At 46.1% G+C, this 21516-nt stretch overlaps 1 protein-coding gene across 7 annotated transcripts in view; it reads left to right on the forward strand.

Moving 5' to 3' along the window:
- Positions 1–21516, forward strand: part of GTF2IRD1 (GTF2I repeat domain containing 1) — an 86141-nt gene that overhangs the window by 59311 nt on the left and 5314 nt on the right. For 6 of the 7 annotated variants that reach the window (XM_081890286.1, XM_081890287.1, XM_081890281.1 and 3 more), the window contains 14 exons: positions 29–54; positions 956–1076; positions 3353–3390; positions 4968–5048; positions 5849–5902; positions 6440–6505; positions 7151–7334; positions 7453–7511; positions 8705–8767; positions 9164–9247; positions 10960–11143; positions 11863–11891; positions 15768–15815; positions 20236–20313. In XM_081890286.1, the coding sequence (XP_081746412.1) occupies positions 29–54; positions 956–1076; positions 3353–3390; positions 4968–5048; positions 5849–5902; positions 6440–6505; positions 7151–7334; positions 7453–7511; positions 8705–8767; positions 9164–9247; positions 10960–11143; positions 11863–11891; positions 15768–15815; positions 20236–20313 (1115 nt within the window). The remainder of the gene's footprint in view (positions 1–28; positions 55–955; positions 1077–3352; positions 3391–4967; positions 5049–5848; positions 5903–6439; positions 6506–7150; positions 7335–7452; positions 7512–8704; positions 8768–9163; positions 9248–10959; positions 11144–11862; positions 11892–15767; positions 15816–20235; positions 20314–21516) is intronic. The other variant, XM_081890283.1, reaches the window with a different exon arrangement.

The following is a 21516-nucleotide window of genomic DNA, read 5'->3' on the forward strand; positions in this document are numbered from 1 at the left end:
TCCTAAATTGTTGCCTTTTCTTTTACAGGATGTTTGATGAAAGGATCTTTACAGGTACGTTGGGCATAGTCTTTCCTTTGGGGGAAGGGATGGTAGCTCAGTGAGTAGAGCACATGCATTGTCTCCTGACACTCCCAGACTCAGTCCCTAGCATCTCTCGGTAAGGATGGGAAAAGCATCTACCTGAGACCCTGTCGAAGTCCAGGAACCTCTTGGCCTCCAGCTGGTGTTGGACTACAGCTCCCATCCTCCATAACTATTGGCCTTGCTGACTGGGGACGGTGGTCCTCCAATTGTTTCTGAACTATGACTGCCACCATCCCTGGCCATTGGCCATGCTTTCTGGGGCTGATGGGAATTGTATCTCAGCAACACCTGGAGGGCCATCGTTTCTCCAAACCTGCCTTAAGCTGACCAACCGCATTCTCACAATGTCCCATTTCCAAGCCAATTCCCAGCTTCTGGTAGTTTTGGGAGGTGACCAGAATATGCTCAGCATTTGTTCAGCTTACCTTCCCAAATCCGCTGGGAAGAATTTGGACCTTTCCTTCCATATTGGGGCATTTGTTGCCCAAATCTCTTTCCCACATAGCTTTTGATTTTTGATTTGATATTTCTATTTTGCTTTTCCAACAACAAACGCTGAGCTCAAGGCAGCTCACAGTGATCACAAAAGCTTCAACAAACAAAAAAAACACATTAAAATCACTGTGCTATCACACACAATAACATATAAATAAAGCAAACAACAACAGGTTCACCCAAGTGATTAGTACAATTCAATAAAGTCATAGCAGTTCGAAATATCCCTCCCCCATAGCTATTAAACTAATCTTTATGAATGGCAGACTTACTGGGAAGAGACAGGGAGAGGTTGTGGCTGGCAATGGGTAATTATTGGTTCAAAACTCTGTGCCTGGAAAATATCTGTTTCTTCTTCCTTCCTTGCAACCAGGAAGTAAATTTACCAAAGATTCAACCAAGATAGAGCCATCCAGCCCTTCTGGGGAAATCTCTCCTGACCCGCACAGAATGGCGTTTCTTGATCTAGCAGGAACTTCACAGTCCAGTCATAGGTAAGCCCATATCACCCCATATCAAATCACAGAGTTGGAGGGTCCTGCAAGGTCCTCTAGTTAAATCCCCTCCTTGATGGCAGGAATTCAAAGCACTTCCTCAAAAACCAAAGGTTCCCAATTCCTGGCCCAGCTACTATATTATAGTCATAACCAACCTTGCACCCTCCAGATGTTGTTGAATTGCAACTCCCATCAGCCCCAGCCAGCATAAACAGTGGTCAGGGATGATGGGAGTTGTACTCTTGCAACATCTAGAAGGTGCCAGCTTGGGGAAGCCCGGCATCTTAGTGTATTGTCTTTAATTTGCTCCGGCCAGCATGTTTTCTCCCTGGAATGCCAGTAGAGGGGAGGAAAACATGGTCGCCGCCAGAGTCAGTGACTTTGAAACCATTTTTAAAAAAATAAAACAGAGAAAAGAAAGGAAGCTTCTGCCGTGATAAGGGTGTCCTTCCCCATCACCGCCCCAAAACCTATTTTGGGATCCCCAAATTGATTCCTGAGAGACCACCATGTCTTTACCTGCTCCACATTTAATTCTTCAGAGGAGATTCTTTGATGGTTTTTCTCCCTGCCTAGAACTTGGGGGCATCCAGTGAAGCTGTATGGTGGGAGATTCAGGACAGACGATAGAAATTATTTCTTTACGCTGTTTAAACTATGGAACTCCCTGCCACAGGAGGCAGAGACCGCCACTAATCTGGGTGGCTTTAAAAGAGGATTTGACAAATTCACAGAGGATGAGGCTTATCTGTGGCTACTAGCCAGAACGGCTGTTTTCTTCCTCCACAATTGGAAACATTATGCCTTATGTTGCTGGGAATCATGAGCTGCTGTGCTCATGTCCTGCTTTTGGGCTTCGCATTGTGGCCTCTGTCTGGCCACTGTAAGAACAGAATGCTGAACAAGATGAGCCTTTGGCCTGTTCCCTCTGTGCCGTTCTTATGTTCTGCCGATCTCAGACTGGTTCTTAAGGATCTGGGATGCAGCAAGTGTGATTAAATCAGCAGCAAGTCATGCCAGAGGCAGGGAAGGCAGCAAAACAGATAATAAGCTTATGAATCAATGGAGCGCTGGAATCTGATGGGTTGGGACTCAGTCCAACCATGAGCAACACCGGGTACCATTTAAGAATGTAATCTGATTTGTCTATGATGGTGGACTTTTGGTGAATTATGAAGGTGAAATGAGCAGTGGTATCAGAGCAGTCCTATGCATGTGTGCTCAGTAGTCAGTAACATTAAGCACACTGGGGCTTTCCTCTGTGTAAGAGGGCATACGATCGCACCCTGTGAGTTTAATCCAACAGCCCAGCAAGAAAGGAGAATCTGCTGAGGGTCCTGCTCCTGCCTCTCTCCACCAGGTCTAGGGTGGGGCCTGACAGACTACAAAAGCACTGCAGCTGCCAAGCAGAGACTACTGTTAACATTCTTTTCAACTGCTTTTTAACTGTGTTTTTAAATTTTTAAAAATTGTTTTAATTTTTTGGGGGGGGTATTCGCCTGTTTCTGTTTATATTTTGATTACGTATTTTGTGTTTTTGTATTGAGAATGTATCTTGTGAACCGCATGCAGGTATAGGGCGGTATATAAATTTAATTAACAACAACAACAATATCTGACTGCCAGTTTGCTTAATTTTATGTCTCGCCCTGAAATGTAAAGCCCTAATTGACTATTTATTTCATTTTAGTTAGTTATTAAGTTTGTCTATTGCCCTTCATCTGTAGATCTCAGGACTGGTTCAGAGTATTAAAATGCAAGATAAAAACTACGTTCCCAAATAACTGAAAGGCCACCTGCTTCCATACAGATTATGCCATATGTCCAGAATTTTCATACATAGCCAGAATACAGCATTCGGAAGCAGTGTCCGGGTGGAAATCGCTGAAATGTCCAGCAAAATCCGGACGTATGGCATCCCATTTCAGAAGTGTAGATTCTGGCAAATTTCCTTTTTTAAAAAATAGATTTTGTAACAACTTTGCCCCCCCAAAAAACCACAAAGAAACTTTTGTGTCCGGATTTTCACTTTTTGAAATATAGCAACTCTAATACAGACCCTCCATTATGCAGAATGATGCAGTGTTTGCTCCTAAGGGCGAAACAAGGTCAAACACTGTACATTTTTTAAAAAATAATGAATCTATGGAATTGCCTCTTTCTTTGTGGGCTCTTCATACTTGTTTGGTAGTATAGCACATTGTACCCCCCCCAAAAAAAAATCAGGCACTTGATATAAATGAAATTTAACCATGATTGCTTTCCTTTGCCAGATCTGAAAAGTGCCCCATTTCTGGAGAATGTGAACCAGGTAAGCTGCAAACAGCCACTGCTCTCTTAATTAGAGACGGGAAAAGGGAGTATGATTCTTAGGTCTTACCGTATGAAAGCAGGAGGATTTTGTCGTCTTGCAAAAGCCCTGTACACAATGCTCTGCTCAGCTGCTGGGGAAATGCCTGCAAACCCCCTTTTGACTGTATGACACTAGGTGCAAATCAAGTGGGTGTAGCTTGGCTGAAATGGCCTCACGGACCAAACGCAGAGCATGAACAGGCCTTATTAGCCCCATGGGCCGGAGATTCCCAAGCCCTGGCTTAGGACCCCAGAACTACCACATTGTGTCCTTTCAACACACTGCTTGAAGTAGTCAAGCAGCAGCTCGGTCAGTAAAAGCGTAATTTTAGGGTCATAGGTTTGAGCCCCACATTGGGGGAAAAGATTCCTTCATTGCAGAGAGTTAGGTTCATGGTCCCTTCCAACTCTACGATTCTATGTAGATTTGGGGGCACGCAGGGGAGGGCAGAACCTGCAGCTCTTTGGTTGTTGTAGAATTGGAAGGGATCCTGGGGATCATCTAGTCCAAACGCCTGCAACACAGGAATGTTATTGGACTCTATAACTGCCCACTGCCCCAGTCAGCATGCTCAGTGGTTAGGGATGAAAAGAATTTCAGTTCAGCTATGTCAGGCTCCCTGCTTCTGCATTAAATGAAATGTAGAGTCTAATTTGCATGAGTCCCCTATTCTGGCCACTGCTGGATTCTGGGATCATGACAATTAGCGACCCTGAATCCAGAACTCTTGCGCATGATAAATGTACTGCCAGATATTTAGCTCTCCCAGAATCAGAGCGTCTCTGCAAATGCAGTAAACAAGAACCTGATACTTTCGAGCATATTGTCTTTTCTTGTGATTTTGGCATTTTTGCCAGAAGACAATTATTAGAGGCCTTACAACTCAATAGGCTGATTTCTATGCTACCAACGCTTCAGGGCCTGCTCTCGGACAGGAATGATCAAATTACTTTAATAGTGGCTGAATTTTTGAGTGCTGTCCATGTAGAAAGACTGGGCCTTTATAAAGAGATTTAGTGGTTCTTAATTGATCAGTGATGTGGCAGTGTTGTATTGTATTATTTATGCAAACTGATTCTCTCTGGAGTTAAAGATCCGACTGGGACAAACCTTGTTATGTTGAGCTCGTATTTTGCACAATTTGTATACGGTGTCTGTTTGATAATGTGTGGTTTGCTATGCCTAATAAAGGATATTTTATCTAAGTGTACTTCCAAATGAATTAATGCCAGGTTTATGTCCAGGAATTAATGCCAGGAATTAATGTCCATCTAGCCCAGTGCTTCCTGTTCTGACTGGCAGCTAATGTAGACAATACTGAGGTAGAGGGACCAATATCTTAAGTTAACATAAGGAAGGCTGTCCCTCAGCAGGAGAGCAGCTGCTTTGAGTGTAGAAGGTCCCAGGTTCAGTCCCCTGGGGCATCTCCAGGACCGTGCCGGAAAAGCCTTGAACCCTGGCCAACTTCTACCAGTCAGTGCTGATTTGTCGTCACCCCTCTGCTTTTCATTCCTGTCTCCCATCTTCCTTGACAGGTACTTCAGGAGAACTGGGAGGCATAAAACGCATCAAGATAGAACCGGACGAAGTGGACATCATTCAAATCACCGTTCCAGGTAGACTAGATAAAAGCTCTCGACAATGCCGACAGGATTAAGATTATTTCCAGATGGACAGTGTTGATTTGGGAACAGTTTTCAGCCCGCTGGGTTACGGCCCAGAGAATTCTGGGAGCTGTAGGCTCAAAGAATTGAGGGTGGGTGAGAGTTGTTGGGAGACCCCTGTTCCCCTCACAGAGCAGGGAGTTCCCTTGGAAAAAGGGATTGGTTGTTAAACCACCCCGAAGGGAATTGTAGCTTTGTGAGGGGAACAAGAGGGTCACCTAACAGCACCCTCAACAAACGACAGCTCCCAGAATTCTCTGGGGGAAGCCATGACGGTTTTAAGTGTTGTCATAGCGCTTCAAATATATGGTGTGAATGTGGGGAGAGTTGAGAGGGGGTCAGGGATTGAGGCAAGGGTGGCTCTGCCACGTCATTGGCATCGCCAAAACAACGGACTGAGGGTGAGGCAAGTGTGGGCCAGTGGCAGAGAGGAGCAGTTGGCAGGAAATGTCTCAGGATGGAAGGATCTGCCATCTTCACTTCTCTCGGTTTCTCATTTTCGCCATCTTAAATTCAGTTCTCCACACTTCTGCAGCAATTTGCAAGAATGTATTTTTTAAAAAGCCTCGTGAAGATTCGCCAGCGTTTTGGTGCAAATTTCTCCTAATAAACGCATTTGCGTGAAGGCTGGACTAATCTACACTTTTTGGGGGGGCCGGCAATTTCCCTTAATATAATGCATTTTTCAAGTTACAGTCCTCAGCTAGGATGTTTAGTTTCCTGCTAAATGCCCGTCTCCTCTCTGGTTTCAGATAAAGGGCCCAGCAATGATTTACAACATAATGAGAAGCAGCTGGAGGGCAAAGGTGAGTTTGGTCCGTTGCCTGGATACCTGACGGATCACCTCCTCCAGTGCAGGTCTGCAGGTACCTGAAGATGGCCTTCATAGGCCCTTCACCATACCCCACCCCCACCATCTCAGATGAGGCGGATGGTAGGTGTGGAGGCCCTTTCTGGTGTTGTTTCCTCACTAGAGGAATAGTCTCTCCAGACCTGGAGTCTAATTGGGAATATCTTTTAATGAGCGATGGGCAGGTTGGTACTTCTGTACGACACTGACCTGCCCAACTCCTCTCCCTCTCCTGCTTGTGGCCTCTAGCATTATTCTTTCGCATTTTCCCAGATGTGTCAACCATTTCAATTTTATCAGTGCTGTTGACGGTGCTTTTCTCTTGTGATTTTTGCTGTTGGTTTATTCCTTGCTTTGTTCTGCATTTTAGTCCTTTGTTTACGAGCTGGCCTGGAATTTTTTCTTTGAGGATGCCAAGATAACATCTCCCCCTCCCCCCCATGTGAGTCTTATTGCCGTTAATCCCTGAGTTTGCTGCTTTTTTTCCTTCCAGATGGCGTCGGTGACGTTTTAAGTCACTTGAGGAAACAAGTAGAAATTTTGTTCAACGCTAGATACGGTGAGATACTTGGCTTCTTTCTTTTAAGTGTGCTTTTTGGAACCTGAATCTGCCGTTAAGCTTCGCACATCTGGAGGGCTCTGGGTTCCTCACACCTTCTCTAGAACTTCCTAGGCAGGACAGCTATTTTTTCCTCCCCTTCATGCAAAGATCACAAGATAAAAAATAGTCTCTCCATAAAAGCACATATTAGATAGTTAAAACAAAAGAATAACACAAACACATTTAAAAGGCTGTAGAATATTAATCTGCCAGAGGCCTGGTTGAAGAGGAGTGTTTTCACCTGGCGCCTCAAAATGTATAATGAAGACACCAGGTGAACCTCCCTGGGGAGGGCATTCCACAAACGGGGGGCCACTGCAAAAAAGGCCCCTTCTTGTCTTGCCACCCTCCAGAGCTCGTGGAAGAAGCACACAAAGGGCCTCAGAGGATTAACAGTGTCCTGGTCATTTTTTTATGAGGAGAGGCAACCTTTTTCTAAACCATTTCCTATTCAGCGATATCCTTTTTGAGGTAATACCATGCTGGCAGCAAGCAAGCATTTTAACAAGCTCAGTGGTGTTTCAATATCTTGACGACGACCTTTAATCTACAGAGGCTCAGGTCAAAGATCCTTCCTGAAAGTTGTGTTTCTTGCGCTTGCAGCTAAAGCCATAGGAATTTCCGAGCCTGTCAAAGTCCCGTATTCCAAGTTCCTGATGTACCCGGAAGATCTCTTTGTCGTGGGCTTGCCAGACGGGATCTTGCTCAGGCGACCAAACTGCTTCGGGATTGCGAAACTGAAAAAGATCCTCCAGGCAAGCAGCAGTATCCGGTTTGTTATCAAGAAGTAAGTTCAAAGCCTTCCTCTCGCTTTGGCCCAACCATGTCCCACCAAGAGAAGGCAGCTTTCTGTGTTTCCTCATTATTATTATTGTTGTTGTTATTATTGCAAATTTCTCTTTCAGGCCAGAACTTCTTACAGAAGCAGTGAAGGAGACAGTTTCTGATAGCCCAGGAACAATAGGTAAAACACATTTATTTCCAGTGATTTGATTAATGAACCCAGGGATTCCCAAACTGCGTCATGTGGACCATTAATGGTTTATGAGATTCCTTCAGGCAGTCTGTGCCTATTGAATAATAATAATAATAATGATGATGATGATGATAATAATATTTATGCCCCACACATCTTACTGGGTTGCCTCAGCTACTCTGGGCGGCTTCCAACATATATATAAACATAATTAAACACTAAATGTTTTTTTTAAATGTCCCTGTACAGGGCTGCCTTCAGATGTCTTTTAAATTTACTTATCTCCTTGGCTTGGGGGTCGCATAACTCCATACCCTCTAACACTTCTCTGATGAAAATAGGGATGTCCTAAGGAAAAGCAGTCATTCTAGGGTCAGTACCCAGGACAGCTTCTGTAAATCCAGGACAGTCCCTGGAAAATAGGGACACATGGAGGGTCTGCTCTCTTGCATTGTCTCGCCTTATTTACATTTAGACTGTAAGCTTTTGGGGGCAAGGAAGCTCTTGCATGCTTGTGTGACTAAGCAGTGATACAGTCCTGAGCCTTAGGATCACCTAACGAAAGAGGTAATCCATTTTTGGAACAGGCCAGTTTAGCTTGGGACATACTGTTAGCCCTAAGAGCTCAAAATAGAACTTGTGGGGTCGTATCCAGTGTTAGTTATAGAACCTCTGCAAAGAATGGGCATGATAAGGCCCCATCTAAACATTTAAAGCACTATGAGGCCACTTCAAACAGTCGTGGCTTCCACCCAAAGTTTTGGTTTGTTAAGGGTGAGGCCCTTACAGAGCTACAGTTCATGGAGTGCTTTAATAGCCAATCTCCCTTCGCAGGGAATTCTGGGAATCATAACTCTCTTGACGGGCTCCCTAACAACTCCCAGCACCCTTGGCAAGCTAAACTTCCCAGAATCCTTTGAGAGAAGCCATGACTGTTTAAAGCGGTATGACACTGCGTTAAATGTAGGGTGTGGCCCAACTTAAGTCCAATTGATTTCAGTGGGTAGAATTGGGTCAGAAACAGCCTACTCTGTGGGGCGTTGTGGGGTTGGATGCTGAAGAGGGGAAGAGCTAGATGCTGCTTTGAATGTGGAAGAGGATGTGTGATGCGGACAGTCCTCAGAACAGATGTTGAAATTAAGACAAATAAATAAGAACCTTGGTGCTTCTTCTGTTGGCAGCCAGTGAGAGAGACTCTAGTGAACGTCTTGTAGAAGAACCGGTGAAAAGACCAGGATTTCAAGGTGAGAAATGGAGATCATCCCAGGGTTTATTGACGTCCCTATCCTTCTACTGTCTACTCAGAAGTAAGCCCCACTGATTTGAGTGGCATATTGCTTGAATTAGTAGGATTGAGATTTCAGCTGAAATGGCCCTTGTTGGTAGATTTCCCCCTAATAATGAAAACAGAATTGTATGAAAAAGGAGCAGGCATTTGACATTGTTCTAGGATGCTCCCCCGCGCCTTTCCTTTTTGATTTTATAAAAAAATGGACCGGCTATTTCAGAGCTGAGCCTATCTCAAGGTTTTCCCTGTTGGAAAAGTGTTAAGCATTGTTGCGATTTGTGACCCACCCACCCCCCAAAAAAACCTCAACAAGCAGAACTCTATGGTAGTTTCCTTTCTCTCTCTCTTACAGAAAATTACGACACTCGGCTTTCGAGGATAGATATTGCAAACACGCTAAGGGAACAGGTTCAAGATCTGTTCAATAAGAAGTATGGTGAGTAATCTGGCTGGATGCTAGTCTTGACACTTGGGGTTCATAGAATCATAGAATTGTAGAGTTGGAAGGTGCCTTGGGGTAGGTAGATAGTTACCTGGATCTTTTCCCTACAGTTTTTTGAAGGTGGGAATGAGGTTTGCCCACCTCCAGTCTGCAGGAACCTCACCTATTCTCCAAGAATTGTCTAGGGTTATAGACAGAGGCTCTGAAATTGCACTTGCAAGCTCCTTTAGCACCCTTGAGTGCAGCTCACCAGACCATAAACATTCTATCTTGCTCAAAGCAAGAGTTCCCGGGGAGAGCTGCAATGTTTGTAGGTGGTCCTCAGCAGGGTGAGAGGAGAGCAGAGCAGCCCCCAAAGGTAGAGATAGTTCTAGGCCCTGGAGGTCTCCTCCAGCAGAAGTCGCTGGTCCAGTGGTGTCTTCTGAGGTTTGTTTCAGGGCATGGTGATTCCTGTCCCCAGTCTTCCCCCTCTGTGATGTTCTCTGATCTGTCTCCTGGTCATATGGGGGCTGATAAATTTTTACGTTTTACATTAAGTTATACATAACTGTTCCAAAAAAAGTAAAATAGAGGTTCTTTCGAACCTTCAGACCTCCTTCTCTCCGTCTGTGGGTTACATTTTTTTTCTATTTTCTGCATCTTTTACCGTAATCCATCTATTATGTAATCATAGTAGCCAAAGTTCGTTGTACTTTACAAGTGTCATTGTATTCCTGTCAATGATTTCAGCTGTCTGCAGTGGTCTTTCAGATACATTAAAAAGTTATTCCAGTCTTTTAAAAATACTTGGTCTTCCTGGTTTCTGATCTTTCCTGTCAGTCTTGCCACTTCTGCATATTCCATCAACTTCTCCTTCTTTCCATCTCTGGGCAAGAAGCATTCTTGTTGCCACTGTCGTTGCATATATAAAGAGTCTTTTCTTTTCTTTTGGTACTTCCTCGCCTATAACACCTAACAAAAAGCCCTCTGGGCTTTTACCATCCCACATGCCCACCACAAATAATAATAATAATAATAATAATAATAATAATAATAATAATAATAATAATAATTTATTATTTATACCCCGCCCATCTGGCTGGGCTTTCCCAGCCACTCTGGGTGGCATCCAAAAAAATATTAAAATACTGTAATACATCAAACCTTAAAAGCTTCCCTAAACAGGGCTGCCTTCAGATGTCTTCTAAAAGTCTGGTAGTTGTTGTTCTCTTTGACATCTGGTGGGAGGGAGTTCCACAGGGAGGGCGCCACTACTGAGAAGGCCCTCTGCCTGGTTCCCTGTAACTTGGCTTCTCGCAGTGAGGGAACCGCCAGAAGGCCCTCGGGGCTGGACCTCAGTGTCCAGGTAGAACGATGGGGCTGGAGATGCTCCTTCAGATATACTGGACCGAGGCCGTTTAGGACTTTCAAGGTCAGCACCAACACTTTGAATTGTGCTCGGAAACGTACTGGGAGCCAATGTAGGTCTTCCAAGACTGGTGTTATGATAGAAAGTGCCTTCTTTACTTTTACATTTCCATATGGGGGCTGATCCTGGCAAGGCAGCATGGCCCCAACAGCATTGTCTGTTATCACCGACTCGGACTTCCACTCCACATTTATCAAGGCCAGGCTGGAGCAGAACTTGGGCATACCTGCCTCCAACCCCAGTGCTATAACCACTACACCATCCTGCCCACCTGTCACCTTCCTGCGTTGCCTTTCAGGTGAGGCGTTGGGCATCAAGTACCCTGTCCAGGTTCCATACAAGCGCATCAAGAGCAACCCAGGCTCTGTGATTATCGATGGGCTGCCACCGGGGATCCCCTTCCGGAAGCCCTGCACCTTCGGCTCCCAGAACCTGGAGAGGATATTAGCCGTGGCAGACAAGATCAAGTTCACGGTAACAAGGTATTTCCCTCCTCAGGGATCCTTCCCAGGTTGTGCTTTTGTGAGGGCGAGTGTGTTTGTGCGGGAGTGGGGAGTGGGCCTTCTGCCTTGTGGCTTACATTTATGACTCTCTGCGAAAACAAGTCGCTCGGGGTTTCTTCCTAGGCTTACAGGCATACTATCCCTGTGGGTTTGTATGCGTGTGAGAATGTGGATGTGTTGGTCTTGCCCACCACTACCGTGCATTTCCCTTTCAAAGGTATCTGGCCTAGGGGGTGAAGAAGGTGCAGAAAGGTTCTCCCACCTGCTACTCGAAAGTAATGTGCACCTTTCTGGACCAAACGATGCCGTGATTTAGTGTGCGCATTAGATTTGATGGCGCGTTTGCATTCGCCAGCAAATACTTTTCTCGGTCTCAAGGTTTTGAAAACTGAGGTGCGCATTAGATTCGCGTAAATACGGTATGAAACACGGTGGGAAATGCTTATCCACTCTATTGTAAAAATAAAAAAAAGTTCTTTATTGCCAAACGTACATGGCCCTATAACTAAATATTAAAGTAAGTTTGGGGTGGGATTGCTTATTATAAACAGGAGAAATAAATCACACCATAACCCACAAAGAACAAAGACTGAAATGGGGCTGGGGCAGGGGGGAGTTAAGGAAAGGAAATACTTAAATCAGTTATGATAATCGTAATAATTGCTTACTTATTTATTAATACATATTTTGTTTTCCAGGCCTTTCCAAGGACTCATTCCCAAGCCTGGTAAGTGCCCAGTGTAACCAAAGACTTAAGTATATCTTTCCATTCTGGAAAGCAAGATAACTTTAACCATTTTGTGGGGCCGTCCATTTGGGGGAGGTGGCCTGTTGTCTGTTAAATTTTTGCTCCATGGTATTCTCCATTCTGCATGTGCATTAGCTCTGTGTGTCTTTGCAGATGTAGTTGCTTTTCACCTCTCTCTCTCTCTCTCTCTCTCTCTCTCTCTCTCTCTCTCTCTCTCGTGTGTGTATTCCATTGCTTGTTTCAAATTGTATGTTACCCTGTAAATTCATATTCTATATATACATGCCAAACTGAGGATGACCACAGGGCCAAAATGTGTCTGGCCATATTTCATTTTGTTTGACGGGAGTCCAGCCATTTTATATTTGGTCTGTTTATAATACAGTCGTACCTTGGAGGTTGAACGAAATCCATTCCGGAAGTCCGTTTGACTTCCAAAGCATTTGGAAACCTAAGTGCGGTGTCTGCTTGGCTGCAGGAAGCTCCTGCAGCCAATCAGAAGCTGCGGAACTTGTGTCAGATGTTCAGGTTCCAAAGAATGTTTGTAAACCGGAACAATCACTTCCAGGTTTGCGGCGTTCGGGAGCCAAAACATTAGAGAACTAGGCTGTTTGAAAACCAAGGTACGACTGTAGTTCATATTAGTTATACAGAATGCTAGTTCTGTATAACTAATATAAACTGCAGTTGTACCTTGGTTTTCGAACAGCCTAGTTGGCCCTCTTTGGAGGCTTAGTTTCCAATTTGTTCAAAATGGCTTTCATTAGCGGCTTATTATGAAAATATCTCTTAAGAGCCAAAGGCACTGCATAAAATCAGAAATATTGCTTTGCAATGGAAGTCACGGCAATGACCCATAAACAGACCAAGCAAAGCAGCAGAAGCTTGAGCAACAGAAAGTGTCTCATCGATAAACATTTACAAATTGAAGACACACAAACTGTTGAGCATTTACGAATTGAAGACACACAAACACACAAAAGGTGTGTGCTTTTTATGCAGACCGTCTCAGGTTCATCCTGTGGCATCTCTATCTGGAGCTAGGAAAGACAACCGTCTAAAGGCCTGGAGAGCTAGTCAATGTAAATTACCCTTCCCTAACTCCATGCCTTCCAGATGTTATTGGATTTCAACTCACACCAGCCCTAGCCAGCATGACTAATGGTTAGAGGTGGTGGGAATTGTCGTCCAACAACCACTGGAGGTTCACAAATTCCCTATCCCTGGACCAGACAAAACTAAGCTGGATGGAGCAACAGTGTGGTATATAAGAGGCCTTCCATAATATTTTAAATAGTGAATGTGCTTTGCAACCTCTTTTCTCATACTTCAGAAACCAATGAGTTCAATGTTAAGTCCATTTTGCAAGCGAGGGAACAAGAGACTTAGTAGGGGGGGTGGCAGACTGCTTCTTCCAATGGAGAGCTCACATTTTGAGAACTCAGTCCATCAGAAGCAGAAATCGTATTAAGGAGGAAAGCTCTCTATGACTTTTGGTGAAGGGGATATGGTGTAACCCAAAATTTTTCGGTCTGAAAAACGACATGTTTAGGGAAATGGGGCTTTCGAAAGCAGGCGAGATGGAGAACAAATATGTTTGAAAAGGAAAAAAAGGGCAATTAGGGTCCATATGTTGCATGTATTATGCTTATTCCGAAAAAGGAGGGGGAAAGGAAATTGCTGGGTAGAAGGCAACTTATCATTATTATTATTAGTGACCTGTTTGCCAATTTATCAAGAAGAGTTTCTTCCAAGTCTCATGAATTGCCCAGGGGCAGGGAGCAATCATGCTTGGGAATGCAATGAGGAGGGAGGGAACGCTTTGCCCACCTGAAAGCAGAGTACCTTTTAAACTTTCAGCTTAAAGCAAGAAAGCAATGATTTTTAAAAATGTATTTACCTTTTTCTAACAAAAAAAAGTTTAATAGCAAAGAAACAGCAGATAATAAGAATAATCCATCAATCTGAATTTAAATATTTACATATTCATACGAAGAGTCCATATGTTCAAAAAGATATCAAAACAAGATTGATTGTTTGGATATCCCATCTTACCCTTGCAATTTATTGTTATTCATGTATTACATTTCTAATCCACCTTCCTTCCAAGGAGCTCATGATGGCGTACAAGGTTCTTCCGCCCCCTGTTTTACCGTACAGACAACAACCCTGTGGGGTAGGCATAGACTGAGAGGCAGTGACTAGCCCAAGGACACCCAGTGAGCCTCATCACTGAGTGGGGATTTCAAACCAGGCATAGGAGTCATCTCCTAGGGGCTGAGGTCCCTTCACACACACACACACCAATAAAATATTTGAGGGGGCCAAGCCCCACAAAGTTGATGGGCACTGCCATTCAAATGGTGCGTGTGTACCGCATCTTGTGATCGATTAAGTGAGGGGGGCTTACCTGCCCCCTCCCCATATTTTGTTCCAAGTTGGCACCCTGAGATCAGGCATCCCGGGTCCTAGTCTGGCACACTTACTGCCACCCCACAAGGCTAACTTTTCCTACGGCCAGAACAAAGCAGCGCATGCCATTGTTTTATGTTACGAACTGCCCTGTGATCTTTGGATAAAAGGCAGTATTCAAACTTAATACTGTATTAGGCGACTGGGCGTATAAGATGACCCCCAACTTTTGCTGTTCAATTTTAGAGAGTTTGAGTGCCGCCAGGGGCAGAGTGCACACCCCTTCGCTGCCTCTGCCGTTGCAGCAGCAGCAGCAGCCCGAGGCGAGGCGTTTGGCGGGCGGGCGGCTGAACGCCACACTCAGAAGGACTTTCCGCGTTCCCTTCTGTGGGGAGGGAGGAGGAACAATGGCAGAAGGGGCACCTCTGCTCACCGGCTCCCTCTCCTTCTTCCCAACATGTATACCCAGCATATAAGATGACCCCCGACTTTGGGGGTAATTTTTTCAGGGATAAAAAGTTGTCTTGTACGCTGGAACATACATAAATAAAACACATTGCACAACTTAAAGGGCATGCACACACACAATAGAATTAGTGGGTTTTAAGTAGATAAAAGGTAAAGGACCCTTGGACGGTGAAGTCCAGTCAAAGGAGACTATGGGGTTGTGGCGCTCATCTCGCTCTCAGGCCGAGGGAGCCGGTGTTTGTCCACAGACAGCTTTCGGGGTCATGTAGCCAGTATGACTAAACTGCTTCTGGCGCAACGGAACACCGTGACGGAAACCAGAGTGCACGGAAACGCCATTTACCTTCCCGCCGCAGCGCTACCTATTTATCTACTTGCACTGGCGTGCTTTTGAACTGCTAGGTTGGCAGGAGCTGGGACAGAGCAACGCGAGCTCACTCCATTGTGGGGATTCGAACCGCCAACCTTCCGATCGGCAAGCCCAAGAGGCTCAGTGGTTTAGACCACAACGCCACCCAACATATTAAAAGGAGCAGAGGAAGCGAGCTAGCTGATTCCAATTCAGACTACTGGGCCATTTTAGTCAATATTGCCTACCACGACTCCAGGGTTTCAAGAGAGAGGTTCCTTCCCCCTATCTTGCTAAGAGAAACTGGGTGGGGAGTGAGATACTGGATACTGACCCCACAATCTTCCGCGTGCAACTCATATGCTATGATCCTTGTCCCTGGTCCCCAGGAAAAACCACTTGACCACAGGGGAGCAGTAGAACAGATGCTACAGGCATGAGTGATGATGGCTTTGGTGCCATGCCCCAAGGCAGCTTGCCTCCAGATGTGTAGCTTAACTTTGGCACAGAGCTTTCAGGAGACGGGGGTGAGCTTCATGTGTGGATCAGCTGCAGCCTTTTGGGCTCGGTTCTCGTGCGAAAACTGACCTCCGCTCATTCTCGCTCCCCCTTCTCTCTTTCCTTAGCGCCTAGACGGATTTCCACACTGGAAAAAGCTTACGCTGCTTTGCACGGTATGTTGCTCCGTGGGTGCGTCATGGATGGTAGCAGACAAGAAACGCTTGGTTAAGGGAACATGCGATTAAACCGGGCGGCTGTGGAAGGGCCCTGGTGGGTTTTATATACAGTGGTACCTCGGGGTAACAGACACTTCACATTACAGACACCGCTAACCCAGAAATAGTACCTCGGGTTAAGAAGTTTGCTTCAGGATGAGAACAGAAATCACGCGGCGGCAGCGGGAGGCCCCATTAGCTAAAGTGGTACCTCTGGTTAAGAACAGTTTCAGGTTAAGAACAGACCTCCAGTACTTAACCCGAGGTACCACTGTAAAGTGGTACCACAGGTTACAGACGCTTCAGGTTACAGACTTCGCTAACCCAGAAATAGTGCTTCAGGTTAAGAACTTTGCTTCAAGATGAGAACAGAAATCGTGCTCTGGCCGTGCAGTGGCAGCAAGAGGCCCCATTAGCTAAAGTGGTGATTCAGGTTAAGAACAGTTTCAGGTTAAGAATGGACCTCCGGAACAAATTAAGTTCTTAACCCGAGGTACCTCTGTATGTCCAGGGACTGTAGCTGGCATTTTAGGTGTGCTGTGGAGCTGCTGAGCCTGTGGGGATGCTCCACAACTAGCCAAAAAGGCTGCCAACCATCACAATTTCAGGGATCTATGGGGGGGGGGACTTTTCTGCATTGCAGGGGGTTGGACTAGATGACACTTGCGGTCCCTTCCAACTCTACAGTTCTATGATTTTGTAGATAACAGGTGGCGATGGGATGAAGCAAGATGGCAGCTTGGCTAGGAAGGCTGCGCCCTGACCTGATCTTTGCCCCTGACCTGGGCCACATTTATGCCCTATGTTTAAAGCAACATGGTTCCACATTAAACAGCCGTGGCTTCCACCAAAGCATTCTGGGAATGGTAGTTTGTTGAGGGTGGCTGAGAGCAGTTAGGAGACCCCTGTTCCACTTGCAGAGCTACAGTTCCCAGAGTTGCATAGGAAGCGCGATCGACTGTTAAAACCACGCTGGGAACTGTAGCTCTGTGAGGGGAAGAGGGGTCGCTTCCAAACAATTCTCAGCACCCTTAGGAAGCTACAGCTCACAGGATTCTTTTTTTTTGGGGGGGGGGAATCTATGGCTGTTTAAAGTGGCATATCATCGTGCTTTAAATGTGTGGTGTGAATGTAGCCCTGGTTCATTGCTTCCCTCCCAGAGGCTGCTTTGAAAATTAAAATTTAACCAGGCACAAGAGATCAGATTGCAGATCTATAGGTTGACTCTTACCCCCACTTAAAGTGAGAATATGCAATCTTAAGAGTTGCACACACTTTGTACTGTCGAAAAATAGACAAGATTATTATTATTATTATTATTATTATTATTATTATTATTATTATTATTATTAATTTTTTAATTATTATTATAATACCTGGACTTCAGCCAAAGATCCCACAGCGGCTTAGAACAATTAAAACACAGTACAGTGGTACCTCGGGTTAAGTATTTAATTCGTTTCGGAGGTCCGTTCTTAACCTGAAAGTGTTCTTAACCTGAAGACCACTTTAGCTAATGGGGCCTCCTGCTGCTGCCGCGCCGCCGGAGCACGATTTCTGTTCTCATCCTGAAGCAAACTTCTTAACCTGAAGCACTATTTCTCAGTGGAGTCTGTAACTTGAAGCGTGTGTAACCCGAGGTACCACTGTATTACAGACTTTTTCAAACAACTTAAAATTACACAAATAAGATGGGTCCTAAAAATGTACACCTCAAGTATAAAATGCCAGGTGTGTCTTCAGCGTTCTCTAAAAGCTGTATTGCGAAAATACCATGTGGGGAGGGAAGTTTCGCAACTTAGGGGCTGCCACAGAGAAGGTGAGGTGAGAGCTGGGATATTCAGGACAGAAAAAAGGAAGTGCTTCATTACATGTGAACTGTGGAACTCGCTGCCACAAGACCTCATCCTTGGACAGCTTTCAAAAGGAGATTAGGCAGAAGGATAAGACTATCAATGACAAATAGCCATCAGGATTAGTGGCAGCGTGCCCTTGAAGAGCAATTGCTGGGAAGCAGCCACTGCATGATAAGTCTATGGCTCTCATGACCTGTTCATAGCTATTCCATCGGGGGATCTGGTCTGATCCTGCTGAGTTCTCCTTATGTTCTTAGGTTAGCTAGAGAGGACGTTACTCCCAGGTTGAAGGAGCTTACTGAGGCGTTCTGCAGTAGCCGTGAATTTCATAAACGGTGCAGTACAACTTCTCTGCGTTTTATATCTCTCATTAAGTGCAATTGTCAGCGATGGCATCGGAGCAGGTCTTTGGGGCAGAATAAGGAGGAGGTTTGTTTACTTTTTTGAACTATTTATAGATAGCACTTCCATAAAAAATACAGCATACAGAATTACAGTGAGATAAATAAAAAGAGCAGTAAATTCCGGCTGGCAAAAAACAGAAAGTCACCTTGCAAAGCACTGAGTAACAGTTTATAGGAAACACCTGAAGGAAGGCAGGGATAATTCCCGCCGAGCCTCTAGTGGCAGGGAGTTCCACAGGGCACAGACTGCCGCATTAAAGGCTTGGAGGCCTCTAGTAAAGACTGACCAAACCCCAGGGGTGTGAGGAACCTCAGGGAGTGGCCATCAAAGGATCTCAGTGATCGACGCTGAGCATAAGGAATCAGATGGTCCTTTAGGTACTTTGGACTTGAGTTTTGTTGAAACAGGAGATCATACTCACATACTGCCCGCTGGCACTTCTTGTGTCCTCAAGATGAACACAACCGGTGACAAAGGCTGCATGAGCACCCTAGGGTGCTTCCAGGATGATGGGATTTTTGTGACCTTGCCCACCACTATGAGTCTCAATGATGGAAGGGGAGCAGTCAGCCCCTGGTGCGCAATGGCACCTTCTGAAGCACACCAGCGACTCCTGAAGCACACTGGTGGCCGTGCCATTTCCCCCATTGGTGGTGCGCAGCTGGGGACGCACCATAGCTGGGGAAAGTCTTGTGCAGCCTGCATAGCTGTCTTTTTGAAGCCTGCCTCTGCTGTCATGAGGGGCTTGAGCAGCTGTGCCAAAAGCCAAGGTTTCGGATAAAAACGGTCCAGACTCCTCTGTCCTTGCATTTCACCCAATATTCACTGCCTGAGGCAGGTGCAGGGAACCTGCAGCCCTCCAGGTGGCACTGTACTGCAATTCCCATCAAGCATTGCCAGCAGTCAGGCATTATGGGAATTGTAGTCCAACAGCAGTTAAGAGCTGCTCAGTGTGAGGCAGCTTCCTGTGCTGTTTCAAACCGAGCAAAATACCCAACCGCGTGTTTCAGTCCAGAGTTTCCTTTCTTTGTCTGCTACCATCAACACACCCACGTCTGCCAAACTGAGCATAAGTGGCGTGAAGCTCAAAGAGTGAAGGGGAGGCCGAGCCCCTTTCCTCCGGATCCTTCTAAATCCTTCAGGACATCCTTCCACCCCGATAGCATGAAGAGCTGCAGACCTGAGTGGAAACAGGCCATAGATCATCTCTCCCCCCCCCCCAATCTAGTGCCCTTCTGGGTGCTTTGGACTACAACTCCCATGACTCCCGGCAAAGCTGTGCTGGCTAGGGCTGATGGGAGTTGTAGTCCAAAACGTCTGAAAGGCACCAGATGGAGGTTGGGTCCCTAGAGCAGTGTTTCCCAACCTTGTGCCTCCAGCTGTTTTTGAACTACAATTCCCATCATCCCTGACCACTGGTCTTGCTAGCTAGGGATGATGGGAGTCGTAGGCCAAAAACATCTGGAGGCACAAGGTTGGGAAACACTGTCCTAGAGGACCAGATCTGTATCTGCCATACTCTTCAAGCACCAAATGGCCTGACATGAGATGACCCACACCTTCAAACTGGCTTGCAATTTTTTAATTTGTTTGTTAAATTTATATGCTACCCTTCATCCGAGCCCAGGGCTTCGCAACTATGACGTAGTGAATTGAGCAGAATGGGAGGCAAAAGGCGGGGAGGGGGCCGAATTTTGGCCTTGGCACTGCCCAATTCCGGTTGGGAGCAAAGGGCAAAACGCTTCCCACTCCTCACATTGAAGCCTTGATGCAGCTTCTACACACATGCTAGACAATTAGCCAGTGCACTGTAGTGGTTAGAGTGTCGGACTAGGACGTGGGAGACCAGAGTTCGAATCCCCACTCAGCCATGAAAGTCACGAGGGCCAGTCACCCTCAGCCTAGCCCACCTCGCAAGGTTGTTTTGGGGATAAAATAGGAAGACATGCGTACGCCACCTTGAGTTCCTTGGAGGAAAGGCGGGCAATTAACGTAACGAGATAAAATAAACCAGGCAGAGGCAAACTACCTGTCCCATTCAGTGGGTTATGTCAGCAACCGGATGGGTGGGAGGAAGAGCTCCCAAGGTTACAGCTCCCTGTTTCCTGTCTCCACAGACGAGGACGACGCCAACCGCTTGGGCGAGAAGGTGATTCTCCGAGAGCAAGTGAAGGAGCTCTTCAACGAAAAATATGGTGGGTTGCCTTGCTCTGCGAGCAACACTAAATCTGCCGTGGTGGCACTGGCAGTCAGGAAAAAAAAAGTTTTTGCCTGGTGCCCAGTGAATATGTAATGATGGCTCCAGGAGAACCTCCCTGGGAAAGCATTCTATAAGCAGGGGGCCACCACTGAAAAGGCCGTCTTCCTACCCCATGGAGGAGGGCCTCAGTGGACGACTGCAGGTTCTGGGTTGGTTCCTGTGGGAAGAGGCGGATAATTTCGGAATCACAGGGAAGGCGGGCAGAGTGCATCTCAGCGAGGCAAAGAGGCAGAGGCCTGTGATGTCTCCAGCAATAGGAAGGCTCGAGAAGGAGGCCTTGTGTAATTTGGCCTCCTAAACTCCAGCAAGTGCTGGAGTTATTTGTGAGGAAGGCTTCAGGAGTAAACCCTGAGGAAAACTCCATACTGCCTGCTGCCTTGCGGGACATCTTTAGAAGGAGAAAGGCTAAGTCTTTAAGACAACCTTGTACGCCTCCTTCTGGCAACTCCTGCAGCCAAGCTGGTGCCAAACGTATTGCTCTTCTTTCCTTGGGATCACCTCAGTGAGGTCGATAGGGGGGTGAGGTGGTCCTGTTGTCTGGGCAGCCCAGGTTGCCTTGCTCCCCAGGGAGGTCAGTCTGATGCATCTAACGCAGCGAAAACAACACAGGAGGCAGCAGTTATGAGTTAGTGGTCTCTGCCGCTACAGCAGACACTGGGATTCTACAGGGGGTTGACTTCACCCCTGGGTGGCACACTCCATTGTCACTCGAGACAAACAATACGGTGGTACCTCAGATTGAGAACTTAATTCCTTCTCTCTCATGAACTGGGCAGAAGGAGGCAGGAAGCAGACTTGGAAGTAGCAGAGAGATATGCATGGTGTACAGTGGTACCTTGGGTTACAGACGCTTCAGGTTACAGGCTCCGCTAACCCAGAAATAGTACAGTGGTACCTTGGGTTAAGTACTTAATTCGTTCCGAAGGTCCGTTCTTAACCTGAAACTGTTCTTAACCTGAAGCACCACTTTAGCTAATGGGGCCTCCCGCTGCCGCTACACCACCACCGCACGATTTCTGTTCTCATCCTGAAGCAAAGTTCTAAACCCAAGGTACTATTTCTGGGTTAGCGGCGTCTGTAACCTGAAGCATCTGTAACCCGAGGTACCACTGTACACCATGCATATCTCTCTGGTACT

The sequence above is a fragment of the Podarcis melisellensis genome (genome assembly GCF_964234715.1).
Source record: "Podarcis melisellensis genome assembly, chromosome: 15".
Taxonomy (NCBI): Eukaryota; Metazoa; Chordata; class Lepidosauria; order Squamata; family Lacertidae; genus Podarcis; species Podarcis melisellensis.